This window comes from Primulina eburnea, chromosome 5 (assembly GCF_022965805.1).
Source record: "Primulina eburnea isolate SZY01 chromosome 5, ASM2296580v1, whole genome shotgun sequence".
In the NCBI taxonomy this organism is placed as follows: domain Eukaryota; kingdom Viridiplantae; phylum Streptophyta; class Magnoliopsida; order Lamiales; family Gesneriaceae; genus Primulina; species Primulina eburnea.
The window spans coordinates 1,200,443-1,219,616 of record NC_133105.1 but is presented as its reverse complement, the minus strand read 5'-3'; the positions used below and the strand labels follow the sequence as shown (position 1 = coordinate 1,219,616).

The 19,174-nt window shown below is 32.3% G+C and overlaps 2 protein-coding genes and 1 long non-coding RNA gene across 3 annotated transcripts; 1 reads left to right on the top strand and 2 right to left on the bottom strand.

Annotated features, from left to right (window-relative positions):
* Window positions 1–3,626: 3,626 nt before the first annotated feature.
* On the bottom strand, window positions 3,627–4,540 carry LOC140831562 (protein LURP-one-related 8-like). The gene is made up of 2 exons (XM_073195305.1): window positions 4,209–4,540; window positions 3,627–4,034 (listed from the first exon to the last, which is right to left on the bottom strand). Exons 1-2 carry the CDS (start codon window positions 4,497–4,499, stop codon window positions 3,651–3,653), a joined length of 675 nt encoding a protein of 224 aa, XP_073051406.1. The 5' UTR covers window positions 4,500–4,540; the 3' UTR covers window positions 3,627–3,650.
* A 4,585-nt stretch (window positions 4,541–9,125) lies between these two features.
* Window positions 9,126–12,420, bottom strand: LOC140832077 (uncharacterized). The gene is made up of 7 exons (XM_073195877.1): window positions 12,206–12,420; window positions 11,404–11,434; window positions 10,803–10,821; window positions 10,409–10,506; window positions 9,893–9,991; window positions 9,532–9,704; window positions 9,126–9,426 (listed from the first exon to the last, which is right to left on the bottom strand). Exons 1-7 carry the CDS (start codon window positions 12,368–12,370, stop codon window positions 9,340–9,342), a joined length of 672 nt encoding a protein of 223 aa, XP_073051978.1. The 5' UTR covers window positions 12,371–12,420; the 3' UTR covers window positions 9,126–9,339.
* A 690-nt stretch (window positions 12,421–13,110) lies between these two features.
* LOC140831561 (uncharacterized) lies at window positions 13,111–15,564 on the top strand. The gene is made up of 4 exons (XR_012117899.1): window positions 13,111–13,479; window positions 14,143–14,214; window positions 14,346–15,230; window positions 15,309–15,564. It is a non-coding gene; the product is annotated as an uncharacterized lncRNA (long non-coding RNA).
* The last annotated feature ends 3,610 nt before the right edge of the window (window positions 15,565–19,174 follow it).

Sequence of the window (19,174 nt, the reverse complement as noted above, 5' to 3'; positions counted from 1 at the left end):
CACCTGAAGGTGTAAAACCTGTTGGATACAAATGGGTTTTTATTCGAAAGCGAAATAAAAAAAATGAAATAGTAAGATATAAATCTCGACTTGTTGCACAAGGTTTTTCTCAAAGGCCTGGAATTGATTATGAAGAAACGTATTCCCCCGCGATGGATGCAATTACGTTTCGCTATTTGATTAGCTTGGCGGTGTCTGAAAATTTAGAAATGCGTCTTATGGATGTTGTTACAGCTTACTTATATGGATCACTTGATAGTAATATATATATGAAAATCCCTGAAGGATTTAAGATGCATGAAGCACAAAGTTCAAAACCCAGAGAATGTTATTCTGTGAAATTACAAAGATCATTATATGGGTTAAAGCAATCCGGTCGAATGTGGTATAATCGACTAAGTGATCACTTGATGAAAAAGGGATATGTAAATAATTCAATATGCCCTTGTGTTTTCATTAAGAAAACAACATCCGGATGCGTAATTATTGCTGTACATGTTGATGATTTAAACATCATTGGAACGAATAAGGAAATTCAAGAAGTTGTGTCATACTTGAAGGAAGAATTTGAAATGAAGGATTTTGGAAAAAACCAAGTATTGTCTGGGTTTACAAATTGAACAAAAAGAATGTGGAATGTTTGTTCACCAGACAAATTAAACAGAAAAGATCCTTAAACGTTTTAATATGGATAAATCAAATCTTTTAAGTACTCCAATGGTTGTTAGATCATTAAACATAGAAAAAGATCCATTCCGACCATGTGAAGAAGACGAAGATATTCTTGGTCCAGAAGTACCATATCTAAGTGCTATCGGTGCCCTTATGTATCTTACAAATTGTACAAGGCCTGATATATCTTTTGCCGTAAATTTGTTGACAAGATTTAGCACATATCCAACAAAGAGACACTGGAACGGAATTAAACATATATTCCGTTATCTACGAGGAACGACAGACTTGGGACTTTTGTATTCAAAAGATGCTAATCCAAGTATAATTGGTTATGCCGATGCTGGATACTTATCTGATCCACACAAGGCACGTTCCCAAACTGGATATGTATTTACTCGTTGAGGCACTGCAATTTCTTGGCGTTCACAGAAGCAAACGCTCGTAACAACTTCATCAAATAATGCCGAGATTATTACACTACATGAAGCAAGCCGTGAATGTGTGTGGTTAAAATCAATGACCCAAATATCCAAATCTCATGCGAATTATCATTCGACGAGAAGCCTGTGATACTATATGAAGATAATGCTGCATGCGTTGCTCAAATGAAAGAAGGATACATAACAAACGACAGAACTAAACATATTCCTCCTAAGTTCTTCGCATTCACCAAGGAGCTTGAGAAGAATAAATGTATTGATGTTCGTCACATTCAATCAAGTGAAAACTCATCAGATCTCTTCACAAAGACACTTTCTACGACAATATTCAGAAAGCACATATATAATATTGGGATGTGCAATCTACGAAATTTGTAAAGAATTGTTCGTGTCAACATGAGGGGGAGTTTACGTGACTGCACTCTTTTTCCTTTACTATGGTTTTTATCCCAATGGGTTTTTCCTAGTAAGGTTTTTAACGAGGCAGTATAAAAACACGTAATGAAGACAATCATTATGATCATCATCACACGGGGAAGTGTTGAAAAATATATTTAAAATATGTGTATTGAATATTTCAATGTTGAAAATAAGAGTTGTAAATATTGAAAATTAGTGTGTGATGATGTAGGTAATGATGAAATTGTTTTTGGATTGTTTTCCAAAGAAATCCTATAAATAGGTCTCCATTTGTAAAGATTTGATACAATTGAGTAGAGAAAAAAATATTATAAAGTGTGTAGTTTGGTAAATTTTGAGAGTTTGAGATTTTTACTTTTTACCATAAATTTTTACTTTTTAACAACAATTCTAAATTAAAAGAACTGGTTCAACAAAAAGTATACTCTGGCAAGGTAAGTTTTCTAAATTATCATATATGTGTTGATCTTTCCTTATCTTTGGTAATTTATAAATTTAAATGATTTATCTCGATTTTCTTTAGATTCTTTCCTTTATCACAGAATATTTAGCTCAAGAGTTTTATATGAAAACTATTTTATCCACCGCCATATTGACTTGGACTCGGGTCGGGTGCCTTCAGTTCGGTTGCTCTGACGATGTCCTTTAGAGGGGCTTTTCTAGCTCGGATTCTATTTGGGGTGTTGGGATTTTTCTTGGGCCCCGTTGGATTAGCTTTAAGCCCATAATGTTAGTGAATGGACTTAGATACCTGATGAATCAGGTAAGACGTCCTATGACCTAGGTCGGATTTAGGAGGTAACATATATGAAAAAAATAATAATTAAAACTATGATAATAAATGAAGATAAGCAGCAAGATTGCTAATATAATTTTTCACGAGATAAAAATATCTCAGAAGACTTACATAATTATAAAAATATTTTAAATCTCGCCTAGACCGATTTTATTACAATAGATTGTGTAAAAACTTCTATGTTTGTTTCAATTTTGTTTTGATAATGAGAATCTCGTTGCTAAAGATAGTATAATAGGAGTTTTCTTTCGTCCAAAAGATTGTCGAACAAGGTCATGTAATAGCTAAGGTGTGCAGACCTTGAGGATATATATTACTTAATTTGTGTGCAAAACTCTTTAAACTGAACGACGTGACACAAAGTAGTGAGAGTTATTAAGGGAGAAATGTCTCGTACATTGAAGGAGTTTTGAGTATGAAAATCCATTAAATGTGTTCATTCTCCAGACGTCAAGGCCTAAAATATAGTATTTACTTGTATACTTTTTAATTATTTAATTTCACAGAAATACATCAAATATTAATTCATTAAAGAAACTTACAAGTACAAAAATAAGTTACCTTCGTAATTATATAATTGATCTGTTACGTACATTAAATATATTTAAATAATCCCCAACTTAAATATCGGTACAATTCAATAATTAGCTTGTCGAACGAGCTAGATCCTAATTCAATGTAAAAAATTTCTATATAATTAGAGTTTTATTAATAAACTATTCGATTTGAATCCTTGTATTAATGATTTTTTTAAAAAAAAATATTTATTAAATTTTATATCTAATTAAAAGTCGTGACCAAACTAAAGCATGCGATATATAATCATGATCAAAATGGACTATATTAATTCCATGCCGAAAGTATATTTGCAGAGTCGATTTTGACACCCACGATCGTCATATATATCATCGAGTCGGATCGCAATAACTAAGCACATGGAACATGTGAGATGAAACAAAAAGTTGATGTGTAATATATTTTTAAAACAAAAACTTAATTTTAAAAAAAATTGTGTAAATTTTAATTTTTGTTTTCAATTAAATGGAATGTTTATGGAGTTAGCTAGCTACTTGAAAGAACAATTGTTAAAGATTAAATTTGCTCAATTTATGCCAAATGCATAACAAAATTTCTGAATCCATGACTATCTGAAAAGCTAAAAGTTAGGCTTGTATTGAAGCAGCATTACGTACAATATTAATAGTAATTGGCACTGAAGATTTTAACCCAATTTGAATTGGAAAACCAAAATTTTAGCTTGTGTGCATAAATGTGTATGACCATTTAAAAACAAAAAATAAAGAAAACCCTCGAGAAAATCAAGAAAACATTTGATCAAGCAATGATACAATAGCCATAGCAACCCCCGAATCCAATCCCGGCCTAAAGCTCAAGACAAAAACTTCTAAACCAAAAGATACGCCTCCAGCTGCGTCTTGTTTCCTCTTGATCTCTGCTAAGACACTTCTGGATTCGTCCAGAATCTTGCACATGCGATGCGTGTACGACCCCTCGATTGTGTATGCACATTTTTTGTCATATAGTACCCCGTCGTAAACATAGGCAAGAACTTTCGAACTTTTACCCAAAATTTTCATATTTTTCCTCACGTAAAAGATAGGTTTACTCGATGATGAGTTGATGCGAGATTTGCTCACTTCGCCATCATAGACAAGCCAGCTCCAGTCCACTAGCCTCAGCTTCTGCAATAGCAATATGCTCATGTCTTAACGTGCTTATGTGAAAAGAGTGAAACTCGAATAAGCTTTGCTTGAAATTACTAAACATCAAGAATTTTGAAAGCCATAGCAAACTCAATAATATATATATTTATATCTCAAAATTTTGAATGAAATATCAAGAAATTTTCTATTTACCCGGCGACGACATATGGTGAAAATGGGGTTGCCGGAGCCATCCATGAGTACAACTTGATCAGAGCATCTGCTGTAATTATCAACCCTGTACACTAAACTACCGTCGGATCCAATCACAGTGAAGCCATTAATGCAACTGAAAATAAGCGATTTCCTCCAAACCGTTAAAGAAATCGTGCAGTCCTCTTCAGTATCATAATTACTGTTGTCATGATTCTTCAATATCTCTTTTTCTAATTCTTCAGGACATTGGTGGACTGTTCTTGATAAAGATTTCAAGAAATGAAGCATTTTTCTACAGCTCTCGATCCTTTATTTTTTCTTTATTAATAAATAAATGGCGAAGTTATCGTGTTTTACTTGCAAGTATTTATAGACAAAGACTCCTGTATAATATTCCGGGGTCGTAAAGTGACACGTGGAAACTCTTATAAGAGAGAGTCTCAGTGTTGGAAAATATCAATTTTTACAATATTATGCATGCTTGCTCAAAAGTATATAAACATACCTTCTTACGTACATACGTTTGTTACGAGTATTTTACTACCTTATCTACTCAAAAAATCAGAGTTTTTTCTCTTCCTCATTGATCAACATCAACAACAAAAAAATAAAAATTGTTCTGCCTATAAAGATTGTCTGAGTTGCTAGAATATGCGAACGTTTGATAAATGTTCTAGAGTTCGATTTTTTTTACTAACACTTTTTCGGACGAGCTTGTCACATATAGCTTCCCCAATATAGTTTACATGGTTAACGTAGTTTACAGGTTGTTGCATAACTCATGGGTTTAATATGTGCAAACTGAAAAGTATGGACTGCGGTTTCTCACGTCATAAAAAAATTGTTTTCGAATTGATCAAATACTTCGCGCAAATATTTTCGTGAAATTGTTTTGTAAAAAAAGTAACTTAAGAAAATAGCCATGATAAAAATATATAGTTCCCACAATTCACTCATGTATAAGTTTACTCTGAAGAAAAGTGAAAATATGTCAGATTAGAGATACCAGAGAAGGGAAAAAGTTATTGATACATCAATAAATTAATACTTGAGACAAAATTTTTTTTTTGTCATGGCTATTTTCTGAAATATGTAAATAAGTATCGATATTAACTCATCCAAAATCATCTTTACGTTGAGAAAATTTGATTTTTCTAAAGATTTAGTAAAAATGTCGACAAATTGTTTATCCGTAGAATAAATACATTAATTCAACACCAATATCTTTCTTTTGAACATTATTTGTACACAAAAGTTTATGTAATTTGATATTTATATGTTTGGTTCATGAATGTAGAACATTATTAGTGTTAGCCTAAGATGCATGTATCGATCCAAAGAATCTGAACACAATATATATATATATATATATATATATATATATATATATATATATATATATATATATATATATATATATATATATATATAATAAAATTGTAGAGTTGTTTTTGTTTTCTAAGATTAAATTTCTAGAAAAAGGAAACATAACACAACCGAATTAATTATTTTGATCAACAAACACGACTCCTTCTGAGATTTGTTTGTTCGTTTTTTATTTTTTTGGAAGATGAAATATAACATACGTATCGACCAGATAATTCCAAGTTTACGTGACCCAGGCGTAAGGGAACAAAATCAAAATAATGACTGCTAGCTCCCATCGAAACTCCTTCATCATTAGCCAAATTAATTGTTTTGCACCACATTGTTTATCAAGCTAATACGATTATGTGAAGATTTATTCAATGTGTATCAAAAAATAGCACATACGAGTTTCATCATCATAAAAAATTAAAATAATACTACAAAATTTTTAAATTGAGAGAGAGATTTGTTATATTAAAATTTCGTATAAATTCAGACATCGACAGCAAATAGGCTATATATAAGTCATTATCTATATAATATTTCTTTTAAGTCAACCTTCTTCTGTCATATTTTTCACGTTTTTCGACTAATATAACGATTTCATGTTTAAATCTATTAAAAAAAAGCAACCCATGTGAATTGATAATGAGAATAGACCATACACTACAATTCTTATTGTTTCATCTCTGAATTTTACGATGAAAACGTGTCACACGAATTAATTAATGGAGAGTAGGAATCATCCTAGAAATCGAACTAGCAAGTCTTGATTCATATGTATATGTATTGGCAAAAGTAATAGTCCCACAAGAGAAAACAAGGCCGTCGGGCAAATCATACAAGTGTTGATCATGAAATCCCCTAGTCGAAATGAAATATGAGTAAAATTTTCCAATCATTTAATTAAACTAGCAAGAAGCACGTGCGATGCACGTAAATATTAATTATTTAATAAAAATTAAATTTTGATTTTTTTTAAAAATAATTTGATTCATTTTTTTATTTATATTGATTTAGTCTTTTGTCATATTAGACGAATAAATTAATTAAGAACTTATATACTTTACTTTCAAAATTGTTTCTCAAATTGAAATTCAAGTCGTTAATTTTATGTTATATAATAAATTATAATTAGCATAATATATAGAATGAATTGAACTGAAACAAATTTTGAAAATATATATATCTAAGAACCACGTATAAGGTATAATAACCTAAAAATCAACCAGATTATGGATTTTATAAATGCATAAATCATAATTTATATAAGTGAAGCACACTAAGGACAAATAATTGTCAATTTAAAATATTTATGACTAACTCGTCAAAATATTATCAAAACTAATGAAATAATAATAATTGATAATAAAATATAACCTATAATACTCAAAATTTGCTTTTAAAATTTGTTTTCAATCATTTTTACACGGTTGAAAGATTTTCTCAAACGGTTATAAATATTAACCACGTGAAAAGTGTGAAAGACGGTTCAATATTTCTAATGATATTTTCAACCAGTTGACAATCTAAACAACAAGATATAGTTTGAAGAGTTAGTATCATGTGAGACCGTCTCACGGATCTTAATCCGTGAGACGGGTCAACCCTACCCATATTCAAATAAAAAGTAATATTCTTAGCATAAAAAGTAATACTTTTTCATGGATGATCCAAATAAGGGATCCGTCTCACAAATACGACCCGTGAGACCGTTTCATACAAGTTTTTGCCTAGTTTGAAATGTAAAAACTTGTGAATAGTAGAGACACGAGAATTTTATGGATGTAAAACACTCACACGTCACTCCTTCCTCTGTAAAAAGGATTCCACTAAAAGACTTTGTCTTATATATATATAAAAATATATATATTTATAAGTGCGACTAAAATATTTAAACTTCTTATTATAGCTAACTATTTTAATTTTTCTATCAGATTCGTATTTTATGATATTATTAGTATATTAAAATTCATAATTATTGATATAAATTCTAATAAATAATTTATTAAATTCTTTACTTTCAATTCTTAGTTAAAAAATAATAAAATATATTAGTATTAAATTTCATATTATTATATTATTATATACTTATCATGTTATTGTACTATTGCATATATAATTATTTTTTTTCTTATATCTTCATGTGATACTATAATTTTTACTTAATTAGAAACTACACTAAAATATAATTACAAAATTGCATTAAAATAATAAAATAACATGTAGAAAGAAAATTAAAAGGATAAAATATTTAAACTTAGTATAAAGATGGATTATTTGAGAAAGTTAATTTAGGAATTACATTTTATTCTTGAAGTGATATAAATTATTACAATCAATGTATATTGTAGTGATAATTCATTAGCAATTGTTAGACTATTAATTATATATGATGTGGAATAATTAGGCTACTAATTAATTATATATTAGGTGGAATAAATAAAAAAAATTGATATTTTCTTTTTACACTTACAACAATTAGAAATTTACAAATATATCTTTATTGAATTTTTGGATTTGTATTGATGAGGATGTCATTTTTATCTTTTGACAATTGAAAAAATTGTCAATTATCTACACTTACGTAGGTTTATAGATAAAAAAAATATATTTTTATTATCAAACATATATTCATTTTTAATGCATAGATTTCCCATAAATTATGAGAAAATTTTCATGCAATTAATCTAACAACACACAATTTAAGGGGATGGTAGAAAATTTACAATGAAAAACTTTGTTATTATTTGTACACTTTTATAAGTATAATAGTTAAATATATATTCTTGTAATATTTTTAATGATTTTTTAAAATTAAAAAAAGCTATTGTTTTAATATTTTTTTAAGAATTATGTATCAAGAAAATATTATTTCTCTAATGTATTTTTATTATAAAATATTTATTCAATTTTTATGTAACATTATTTTCAAAGATTCTTATGTTGCAATTTTTTTATTAAAAAATAAAAACACTATTTTAATCCTTATGTATTTAATGATTGTGTAATTTTCATGCAATTAATCTAACAATACACAATTTATGAGAATAGTAGAAAATTTACAAGGAAAATTTTGTTATTCTTTTTGTACTTTTATAAGTATAATAGTTAAATATATATTCTTTTTAATATTTTTTGTAAGAATTATGTATGAAGAAAATATTATTTTTCTAATATATTTTTTATTATCGAATATCGATTCAATTTTTATGTAATATTATTTTCAAAATTTCTTATTTTATAATTTTCTATTAAAAAAATAAAAACACTATGATCCTCATGTGTTTAATGAGTTCAAAAAAATAAATACCTCAATTAAATACATAATCAATACATTACAAATCCATTATCCCAAATTTGTCCCTAAATTTTATATATTTTTTCCACCAATGCCCATGCAATTAATACAAACAATGCATAGTTTTTGGGCAATGTAGTAAAATCACAATTCAAAAACTTTGACCATCATCCACACTTTTATAGGTATATAGATATAGATATATAGATTTCATACTCCAAATGTATCGGTTCTAGCTTGTTGTCCGAAAAATTGTGAATTTAAATTTAATGTACTACATGATTGCTTCCATTTCCATATTAAGATTTTATGGAAGTAAAGCGACATTTCAAAGAAATCATAATGCTTTAATGTCTAATAAATGAAAGTGATACATTGAACAAGTACGAGGTCCCCAAATAATAATAATAATAATAATAATAATAATAATCCCCCGAGAAAAAGACAGAAATAAAGACTTCAGGCTCTTCCATCCCATTCTTCGTAAAACTCTTGAAGAAATTCCTCCATAAACTTGTGCCTCCTCTCCGCCCGTTTCCGCCCTGCCTGAAATTTTATCACCACCACGAATTTGAAGAATTCGTTCTGAGCTAGTATTGCAAAGATTGAATGGAAAACAAAGAGCTCTTTTGTAAATTAGAGCTGTCGGACCTTAGTTTTCATCAAGTCTTTTAACTTGAGAAGCTTCTCGTGAAAATGATTCACTGTTGTCTGATCGTCTTTGTTCATGTATTTTTCCTTCGACAAATCTGATCGAGGTTTTATCTGCGAGTCATGGAGCACCATATTCCTATTTCCACCAAACGTGAAGCAACGAGCAATTCCTAAAGACAATGTACGAGGAATAATGGTTCACCAGCATACTTACACCTCGGTCTCTAATTAGTTGGAGTTTTAAAATTATAATATATCCACCCCCAAGCTGGGAAATTGTGATACGAATAAATGAAGTAAATCTTGATATATGTGTTTTCATAGAATTTACAAGAGTAAATGAGTGAAGATTACCTACCTATAGCACCTATTGCATCAAGACGATCAGCATCTTGTACCACCCCGAATTCTGCACAAAAATTGCCCGCTCCAAGACCACCAATCTCCTCTTTGAAACCTGAAAAAATGTTGTAGGCAAGTAGGAACAAACTAGTGCATCAATATAGGAGACTAATGAAGTTCAAAGCATAATTTTTTTTAAAAGAATATAAATAGTATAAAAAAAATGGTTAGCTTCTCTATCTCATTGTTACAGCACTTCATGAATAACTAGTTAGCATATTTTAATCTTGCTTTCAAATTTATTTGCTCTATCAATTTCAGCTATACATGATCAGCTCTCTTATTTTCCCCCAAACAATTCACAACTTTTGCGAGGTAACTAGAAGTGGAAACCAGGAACCTCAAATAATCTATAACCTTTTGTATTGTCTGATTGGAGATCAAAACATGCCACAAAAGAGATTAGTAAGAAGAAGTAGCACTAAAATTGTACAAGAAGAACAGGCAAATGACAAAGAAATGAAAGATCTACCCATTCCATTTATGATGCTTAATGTCCTTGTCTTGATATTTTCATCTATATGTTCCTTGACCAGAAAGTCCTCGACAATCTTGCGTTCAGATGGATCTCTGGATGACAAAATATTGTAGCAGAAAGAGGGAAAAAAAATAAGAAGTAGCACAATGAAACAAACATGAAAGATTGGAAAGGATTACATTGAATAATCATTTAAAAACCCGAGTTATGAAAGCTGTCACAAGAAAAGGAAATTTGAACTTTATGGTGAAGTAAAACAAGTTTTTAGTTTTAAAAAATATAAAACTTCCTACATGAAAAGCTTCTGATGGTGTCACAGAATCATGCTTCTATAAAATGGGAACAATAACAACAAAACAAGCTGCTAAACAAGACAAAGAACACTAACCTCATGTATTTATAATCACCTGTGTTAAATTTATCCAATAAAATGGCATTAGTACTTCAAAGATAAGAAAACTCCATAGAAGTAGGGGAAATAGACATCTTAAGCACTCAAAGGCATAGTATACACTTGCATGGAATTTAAAAGTAAGAAGAAAAAGGAGAATTTTCCGAAGTAACTATGTCGAAGTTAAGCACAAAAATATGCCTAACACTTTCCTTAAAGAAGTGGTTGGATAAGCACAAACCTCATGTCTTTTATTCATAAAGGGGCAGCACCATAAATTATAAGTGTGTTCTTGTTGTCACTCTAGTGCTAAACAACTGGAACGAGATATATCAGCATCAAGATATATGTCCATACTCATTAATTAGCCATGGTCATCACTCAAAGGGTATCGACATGAAACGAAGCAAAGGTTTCAGCAAATCACAATGGAAAATATTTATAAAAAATAAAGAAATATATGAATCTAGAAGAAAGGAACATAAGGAATGCCACCTATTATTCTGTCTTTTAATCAAACCTAGTGAAAAACAATAGGGAAACAATAGCTTTATTTTACTTTGCAACATTACTCGTTGATGCTTCAAAAAGTTTTTACCTATGTCATGTAGAAGTGCGGCCAACTCCACCTGAAGAAAAAGAACAACAGATTGTGTAATGAATAAATTCATAACCAACACATAGGTTACTTACTACTGTAAAACACATACACAAGGCAGGTGTCTTCACACACTGGATCAACGCACAAGAAAATTTCACTAACAACTTTTCTAAGCCATCTGATGGCATATTAATCATGGCAAGAACTTCATGACAGATAATTATATAAATGGTTGCATAAGATGCTTGATTTATTTAACGACTCAAAGTCACGCATTCTAGCTGTACTCACTAAGTAAACAAATTTCCAACGTACAAAATTTATTCAAATGATGTTAAAAAAAAAGTGTTTGGCTCAGCATTTTCCAAATTGTTTTAGCAACTGCTATTGTTTTATGTAAAAAGATAAATTATCAGATTTTCAAGAAAAGGTAGACCAAATTATATCCTGATCCACATCCAAAAGACGAATCATGACCGGGAAGAAAGCAAGTCCCCTTTCCCCTTAAATGAAACCGTATACAAAATACCCATTTCAACTGCCCACAAATTCGAGTTTTTCCCTACCCACAATTTCTCTCTTTACGTATAGCACGCGAAGTTTTATACTCTAAATTGTGCTTGTGGTTCTTCACAAAAAGAAACAATTTTTAGCATCAAAGCTTTAATATCCTGCAAAAACATGGATCGATCTTTTTTAAAGTAACCCCCCTTCAGCTCATATATCCAACTTCCAAGAAACTCCCCCCAAAAAAATCTCGAATAACTTGAATTTAAAGAAACAAAAATAGTATGGTTACACTCAGCAAGGAATCCGGGGAAGAAGCGAGGCCCTCTTCACGGGCGAGAGAGAGAGCGAGGTCTCTGACTCTGAAAGCGTGAGCAGCGTCGTGGGAAGCATCGTTCCCTTTCATGGCGGATTTCACCAATTCCTCAGCTTTTACTATGATTTCAAGCTTCTCCATTTCGCTATTCAGTCCTCACTCCGTACCAGTAGGTCACACAATACCATAACCCATCAATCATCATATTTAATTTTATTTATATAAATATCATTTATATCAAATTTATTATAAAAAACGAATCAAATTAAATTCTGCCAGCTATCTCATACACGGATGAATTTTATCGATATTCACGATAAAAATAATTTTTTTAACAAAAGTATCGTTCATAAAATACAATATGTGAGACTGATCACACGCATTTTTGCTTCATCAATTTCATACTAACACAATTTCATCTGAAAAGAAAACCAGCTTATTGAAAAGGCACTACTAAATGGAAAATCAAAACAATGAGAAGAAGACCGACTCTTTGTGGTCCGACCACAATTTTTTTTAATGATTTATTGAGTTTGGTTTGGGGTCATTTTAGCTGCTGGGACCCTGGTTTCTAACTTCTCAGATAATGTCGATGGAACATGCAAGTGACAGCTTTATATACTGAATCATGCAACCCATTTGAGCTCCGTTTCCAAAATTTATTTCTGTGTGATGAAAATGGGAGTGGAATTTGGGAGGTTCGATGATGAAGAGTATTCAGCTGTTGATTTCATTGAATATTTTAAGATTTATGACATTTGTTCGTTGCCCAAACAAAGTAAACCACTAGATGAGCTGCCGAGGTATGGTTGGGTTTGCTGGGCATCAGACGCTGATGAATTGGCCAAACGAAGCAAAATCCAACTTTTGGTTGCGGCAGGCCATGCTTATCAACCTTAGACCGGCCATTTGCTGTTGATTCTCTGTGGAAAGGTCTTTGTCGGTACAGAAAGTATTGCATGGAGCATGATCGGTCTCTTGTTGATGAAGGAGGAAAAGAAGAGGACATAGGCCCCCTCAGACGTGTATTCATAAAACGATATCCCGAATCCACCCCAGACTTACGCCTCTATTCTTCGAAGAAGAACTCTCTGCAAGATCATGCTGCACTTTGCGGGTTGCAAAGATACGTGGCTTTTCCTGTGTTTGATCCTCTTCAGGACCAATGTATCGGAGTACTAGAGGTTCTATAACCTTGTAGGGGATTTATGGCATATGCAGACTTTCGAACAATTGAACTAGCACTAGAAGTGAGCATAACGATTATTTAGCGCACCCTGATATGAATGCCTTTGCGCTATATTCCAGTCTTTATGGAAGAACAATTAAGACATGTCGTTAATGTTAATTAGTGTCTGTGTAAAGCTAAAAATCGATTCCACGTTACTTTTGTAAAACTAGTCATTAAAATTTTCCTCGTTTTCATATGTGGCATAACAATAGCTTGTGAATGTGCCATTTGAGTTGTTGACCTTTTTTAAAAATGAACTAAAAATTGAATCCTTGACTCACAAAGCACCTAGCTCGTTTTGATCGTAGTGTCTCCGGTCGTCGACTGTCTAAAAATGAGGAAAGATGATGTCAAAATAAAATCAAATATTTGATTTCCAAGAGTCGTGTATTGGTTCAAAAAGATAAGATGATCATTCATTGACTCAATATGAGCAGTAATTGCCTTCATATAGCTAATCCATTAAAACTGGGAGCTTTAGGTTATATATGGTTCGATATAATTTAATTCATAGTCCTGGCTATCAACTCTAATGTTTGTTACAACTAAATATGACCCCAAACATAAGCTCTTAATGATTCTTTAACTTTTACCATTCTATTTTGTCCCGTATGTATTGTTTCCTCTTCTCAAGTTAGATTACTGCTGTCATGATTCATATGTAATAATCAATTACATGCAGGCAGCTAATCTGAGATCAACTCACGTCAACTTCTCACCATGTTTGCTATCAGGAAGCCTGCGGAATTTAAATGTAACTAGTTTTGTATCTGTTGAGACAAAAGTGAATAAAAAACATAGTACGAATTACTTGACAATTTCTGATGTTTTGCCTGATCATGTGTTCTAAATATTTATCTTTTCAAATGAATATGCTCTCCTCAGATTTCTGAAGCTCCGAGATTAGAACTAAGTGAAATCAAGGAAATGCTTCAACTGCTGATCCAGTTACCTCAGCTAAAACTAGCACAGATCTGGATTCCTTGTTCGCAAGGTGCTAAGTCAAGGCTTCAAGCATTCACATTTGATGCATGGAACAAGCGATATTCATCACTAACGAGAAGAAAAACGACTGGAATCTTTCTCAGTTTCTTGCAGCATGTCAATTGCATCGAAAACAAGCTGGAAACGGAGTTGCTGGAAGGGTATTGTCATCTACAAGAAAGTTGTGTTTTTGCCAAAATTTATGTAATTTTAGCATGGCCGAGTTCCCTCTGGCACATTATGCCCTAGAAGCTAAGCTAACAACGAGTTTTGCTATTTGTTTACGGAGTATTCACTCTGAGACTAACCTCTATGTGACAGAATTCTTTATAAATGCTGGCAATGGATCTAAAGGCACGTACCCATGGTCATTTATTCACTTTCTACTGCCAGTACTGGAGATGAAACTCGGAAGTTTTAAGGTCGCATCTGGGCAACAACTAGGAGGGGAATTAATAGTTGAGGTTCTTGAATTTTACAAGGAGAATGATGTTACTTTAGTTGAATTAGACCAGCCAAAACTATATCCATTTAAATTTGAATTCACTCAACATGGTCATGATATGGAGCAGCAACTTTTGGAAACTCAACGGCTAAACTTTACCTCTACAAGAAACGTGGGGAAATTGGAGCAGAACAATAGTACCGTGGCTCAAAATTCAGAAAAAGAGGCAATGCCAAAAGAATGCAAATAGGAAACGAAATGCCATCAGTTTCAGCATTGGTACGAGGTTCTTAAAAAACATTTTGGGAAGAGACTTGAAGATTTGGCGGAAGAGCTTGGAGGTGCGTATTAATTAAAGTTTCGGCCACACCTCTTTCTAGATAAAATCTATATATCCGATTGTATTCCTTTATCTGCAGTTGGCAAATCGACACTAAAGCGTGCATGTAGAGACTGTGGCATCCATAGATGGCCATCTAACGATATGGATGCCACAGTAACGAGAAAAACAAGAACAGCCCATTCCTCTTTGAAGTAACAAATACTACACACTGTGTTTCAAGCACTGGTTCATTTGCCAGTTCCCCTATACACCAAAACGTGGAAAACAGAGGATCTTTTACAAGGATCCAGCCGAAGACCAAAGCTGTGATTATAAGGGCAAAATTTGAAGACGATGTTATAATATTTCAGTCCCATCTATCATCAAGAATGGAAAAGCTGGAGGAACAACTTGCCCGAAAACTGAAGATCGGGATCGGAAGTTTTAAATTGAAGTACTTGGATGAAGATGGGCAGTGAATTTTATTAACTTGTGACGAAGATTTGCAGCTGGGGTTGATGACTTTGGGAATCAGAAGGTAAGACTCCTATTCAACTGCAAGTTCAATTGAGGAGCAATTGAACTCTTTTTGCTTCTCATCACAGGCATAAAAAATATATGGATATTTGAGATGTGTGACATTTAAATTTATCATTCAGCAACATATTATCAAATAGATCATCAAATATATTTAAATGTTTTATGTAAATGGAATAACGGAATGGATTAGTCGAGCCTTTAAAAACTAGCTTCGAATCTGGAATCAAAGATGTTCTAGGTTTGAAACAGAAGGTAGAGTTTTGCTAGGTAGTGGAAATGTAGCCATTGGTTGACGAACAGGAGTATCTCCCAAAGAAGCAAGGCAGTATAATATGAGTTATGACCATGCGGACCATGTCCTTACATATTATGTCGATCTTTCCCACTAACAGTACATAATGAGAGCTCGCAATTAGTAACAAAATTCAGCTAAAATAAATGGCAAATGTAATAAAAATTTACTCTTCATAATCTTGGAAAAACAGTTACGGACATAATTTCACAAGAGCATCTATTTTTAGAATATTACAGACCATGCCTTCCATTTCGTGTCAATTGAAATAGAAAGCATAGAAAGTAATCCACACGTTTGTGTATATGCCACCATAACAAAAAAAAAAAAGAAGGAAAAAAACAAATCAAATTCAGTCATGATTGGGAAAATAGAAACATAAAGAACAATGTATACTAAATCAACCTCAGGTAGTACGGAAACTGATTGAAGGAGACGTTGCATCTCTTCCGTGAAAGATGAGACTTAACATCATCTGGTTCATTGGATGGAGCCTAACACCGGCAGACCTCGAAGCCCCACCGGCAAATTTGCTGACGTGGCAATAATAAAGTATAAAATATTATTTATAGTATATTTTTATTAAATAATGACATTAGATAAAGAAAACTAATTTAATATATAGTTTACATTGCTACTTTTTAAATTTTAATTTTTACTATTATTTTCGGAGAAATTAGGTAAATATACATATCTTTGTCCAAATAATTCAAATATAAAAAAATGTAATTGTTGACCGTGATATGATATTTGAGTTAAATATTAATATCCGTAAGATAAAAATTAAATGTGTCGGGACGAGGACTAGTATGGATATAGTAAATGGATATAAATTCTTGTCCAAATCTAACATCACTAGAAGCACTGACCTGTGAATATTCTAATCCGATTTTTCAAAACTATAGTTTAGATGGATCTAGACTCTTAAATTCATGCATTTCAATAACAATTTATGGTATGAGATCCTACATTTCTCCAAAAATAATCTTGTTTCTTCGTCCACGGATGAACACAATGAAATAATATATTAGAAGCAAGCACTATGCTGACAATGTCAGATTACAGTCTATCCGAATATCTCCTGGCTCGCCCCTTCACGGAAGCCAAAATATAAATGGTGGATTTTCTCGACTTGGTCAATCCAACTTCGGGCATTGATAGAACTCGTTTTTACGTGTTTTTAGTGTTAGTTTTGAGTCGCATTCATGCATCATATTAGTTTGTTTTAGTTTAATTTAGCATTCATTTAGCATTATTTAGCATTTGGCTGATCTCGTGTATTTTGTGGTTGTTTTGTAGGAATTTGACCAAAAAGAGGGATTTTATATGCAGAGCAGCGAGAATGCCTCGCTAGGGCGGTCAAAAATGACCGCCCCAGCGAGCATTTTAATCCAGCCGAGGAGTATTTGCGCGAACCTCTCGCTAGGGCGGTCAAAAGTGACCGCCCCAGCGAGACCAAAGACGCGGCCAAGGATTTTTATTCGAGAACCACTCGCCCCAGCGGCCAAAAGTGGCCGCCCTAGCGAGCGACGAAATCCGAGAAGATTTGTTTACAAATTTTATGGACTCTATAAAACCACCTAACCTAATACACGAGAGGAGGCGCCGCGATTTGGAAGGGAGAGCACTGTAGCAGGCGATAGCTCAACGGAACCGGAACAAGAACTCAACAGCGTTTTCTCTTTACTCTTTTATTATAGTTAGGATTTAGGGGATCCGACCCCGAACCGTTGTTTGATTATTTAATTCTCGACTTTTGATTCATTCTTGATTGTGCTATTATTTTACTTTGAATTGTTAAAGCCTAGCTAACTTTAATAATATCTAATATTGTGGGTGAGTTCGAGAGAATAACTTGCGATAGGAACAAGTAGCATAATCCGTGGATCTACAATTTACATAGAGATATGAAGTTGGATACACGTTGGTAGTCATAGTCCAGTAGAGCGAAAACTAAGGGATTTCATAGATCGACATGCAATTCACCGTTAGTAAATAATAAAAGAGATTTTATTATTCTTTCGTGTAGAATTAGTTTAGCATAGCTCGAGAGAGTATGTTAATTGCTTAGGAAATCCTGTCAAAAGCGTAAATCAGTGTCGATATTAATTAATTAAATTAACGACGGGTAGGTGAACCGAGATCCTAACACTCGCTTATTTATTATTTTAGTTTATATTATTTTTAATGTGTTTGTTTCAATTTAGTGTTTTAGTATTAATTTAGTTAATAAGTAATTCAATTGTCGTTTTAATTAATTAAAGAATTTAATTTAAAGTAAATTTGTCTAATCAATCTCTGTAGGATCGATACTCGTACTCTTATACGTTTTACTATAACTTGACATCGTGTACTTGCGATTATTTCGAGCCTGAATTTTTATTTATTTTTATTGGAGATTTTACTGTGCAAGTTTTGCTCGATCAAGTTTTTGGCGCCGTTGCCGGGGATTGAAATTGACAAATTTTTCTTTTTGTTATTTTCTTTAGTTAATTTAATTTTTTTAGTTATTTATTTTATTTTATTCCTGCGTGATCTACCGTTTTCTATTTTCTTTTTGCAGGAAATTTTCTTGTGCAATACTTTGAGATGTTTCATCGAAAAGTATTCACAAGATTTGCCCAACAACGCGGAGAGCTTTTTACGCAGCATGGGAGAGATTCGATTATTTAGCAAACAATTTCCTGTATCATGATTTTTCTAACTATTCTCTTATTAAATTTTTCCTTAATGGTTTGGATGCACTAACACGAAGATGGGTGATCGACGAAGCACTAACAACAGGCAGTCCACTATTTTGCCGAGATGATGAGAAAATGATACTTTTGTTGGGTGATATGGCGGACTTTGACTACCATAGATATTGGGATCTTTCACCACAGTGTTGGAGTCATCAATACACACAAGATCATTACCCAGAGTTTATAGACCAACCATTTGAGTTTCAAAATGATGAGAGAGATAGCCATGAACTGATCACGACTCAACTAGAAGATACCGTGGATAGGTATGTGGCACTGACTGAGGCAGCTATAGAAAATCAAATTAATTCTCTGCGCAACCTTGAGGAGCAAATAGAGAATATCAAGAAATCCATCTTTCAGAGTCGCCGAGAACATGAAGTGAAGCGA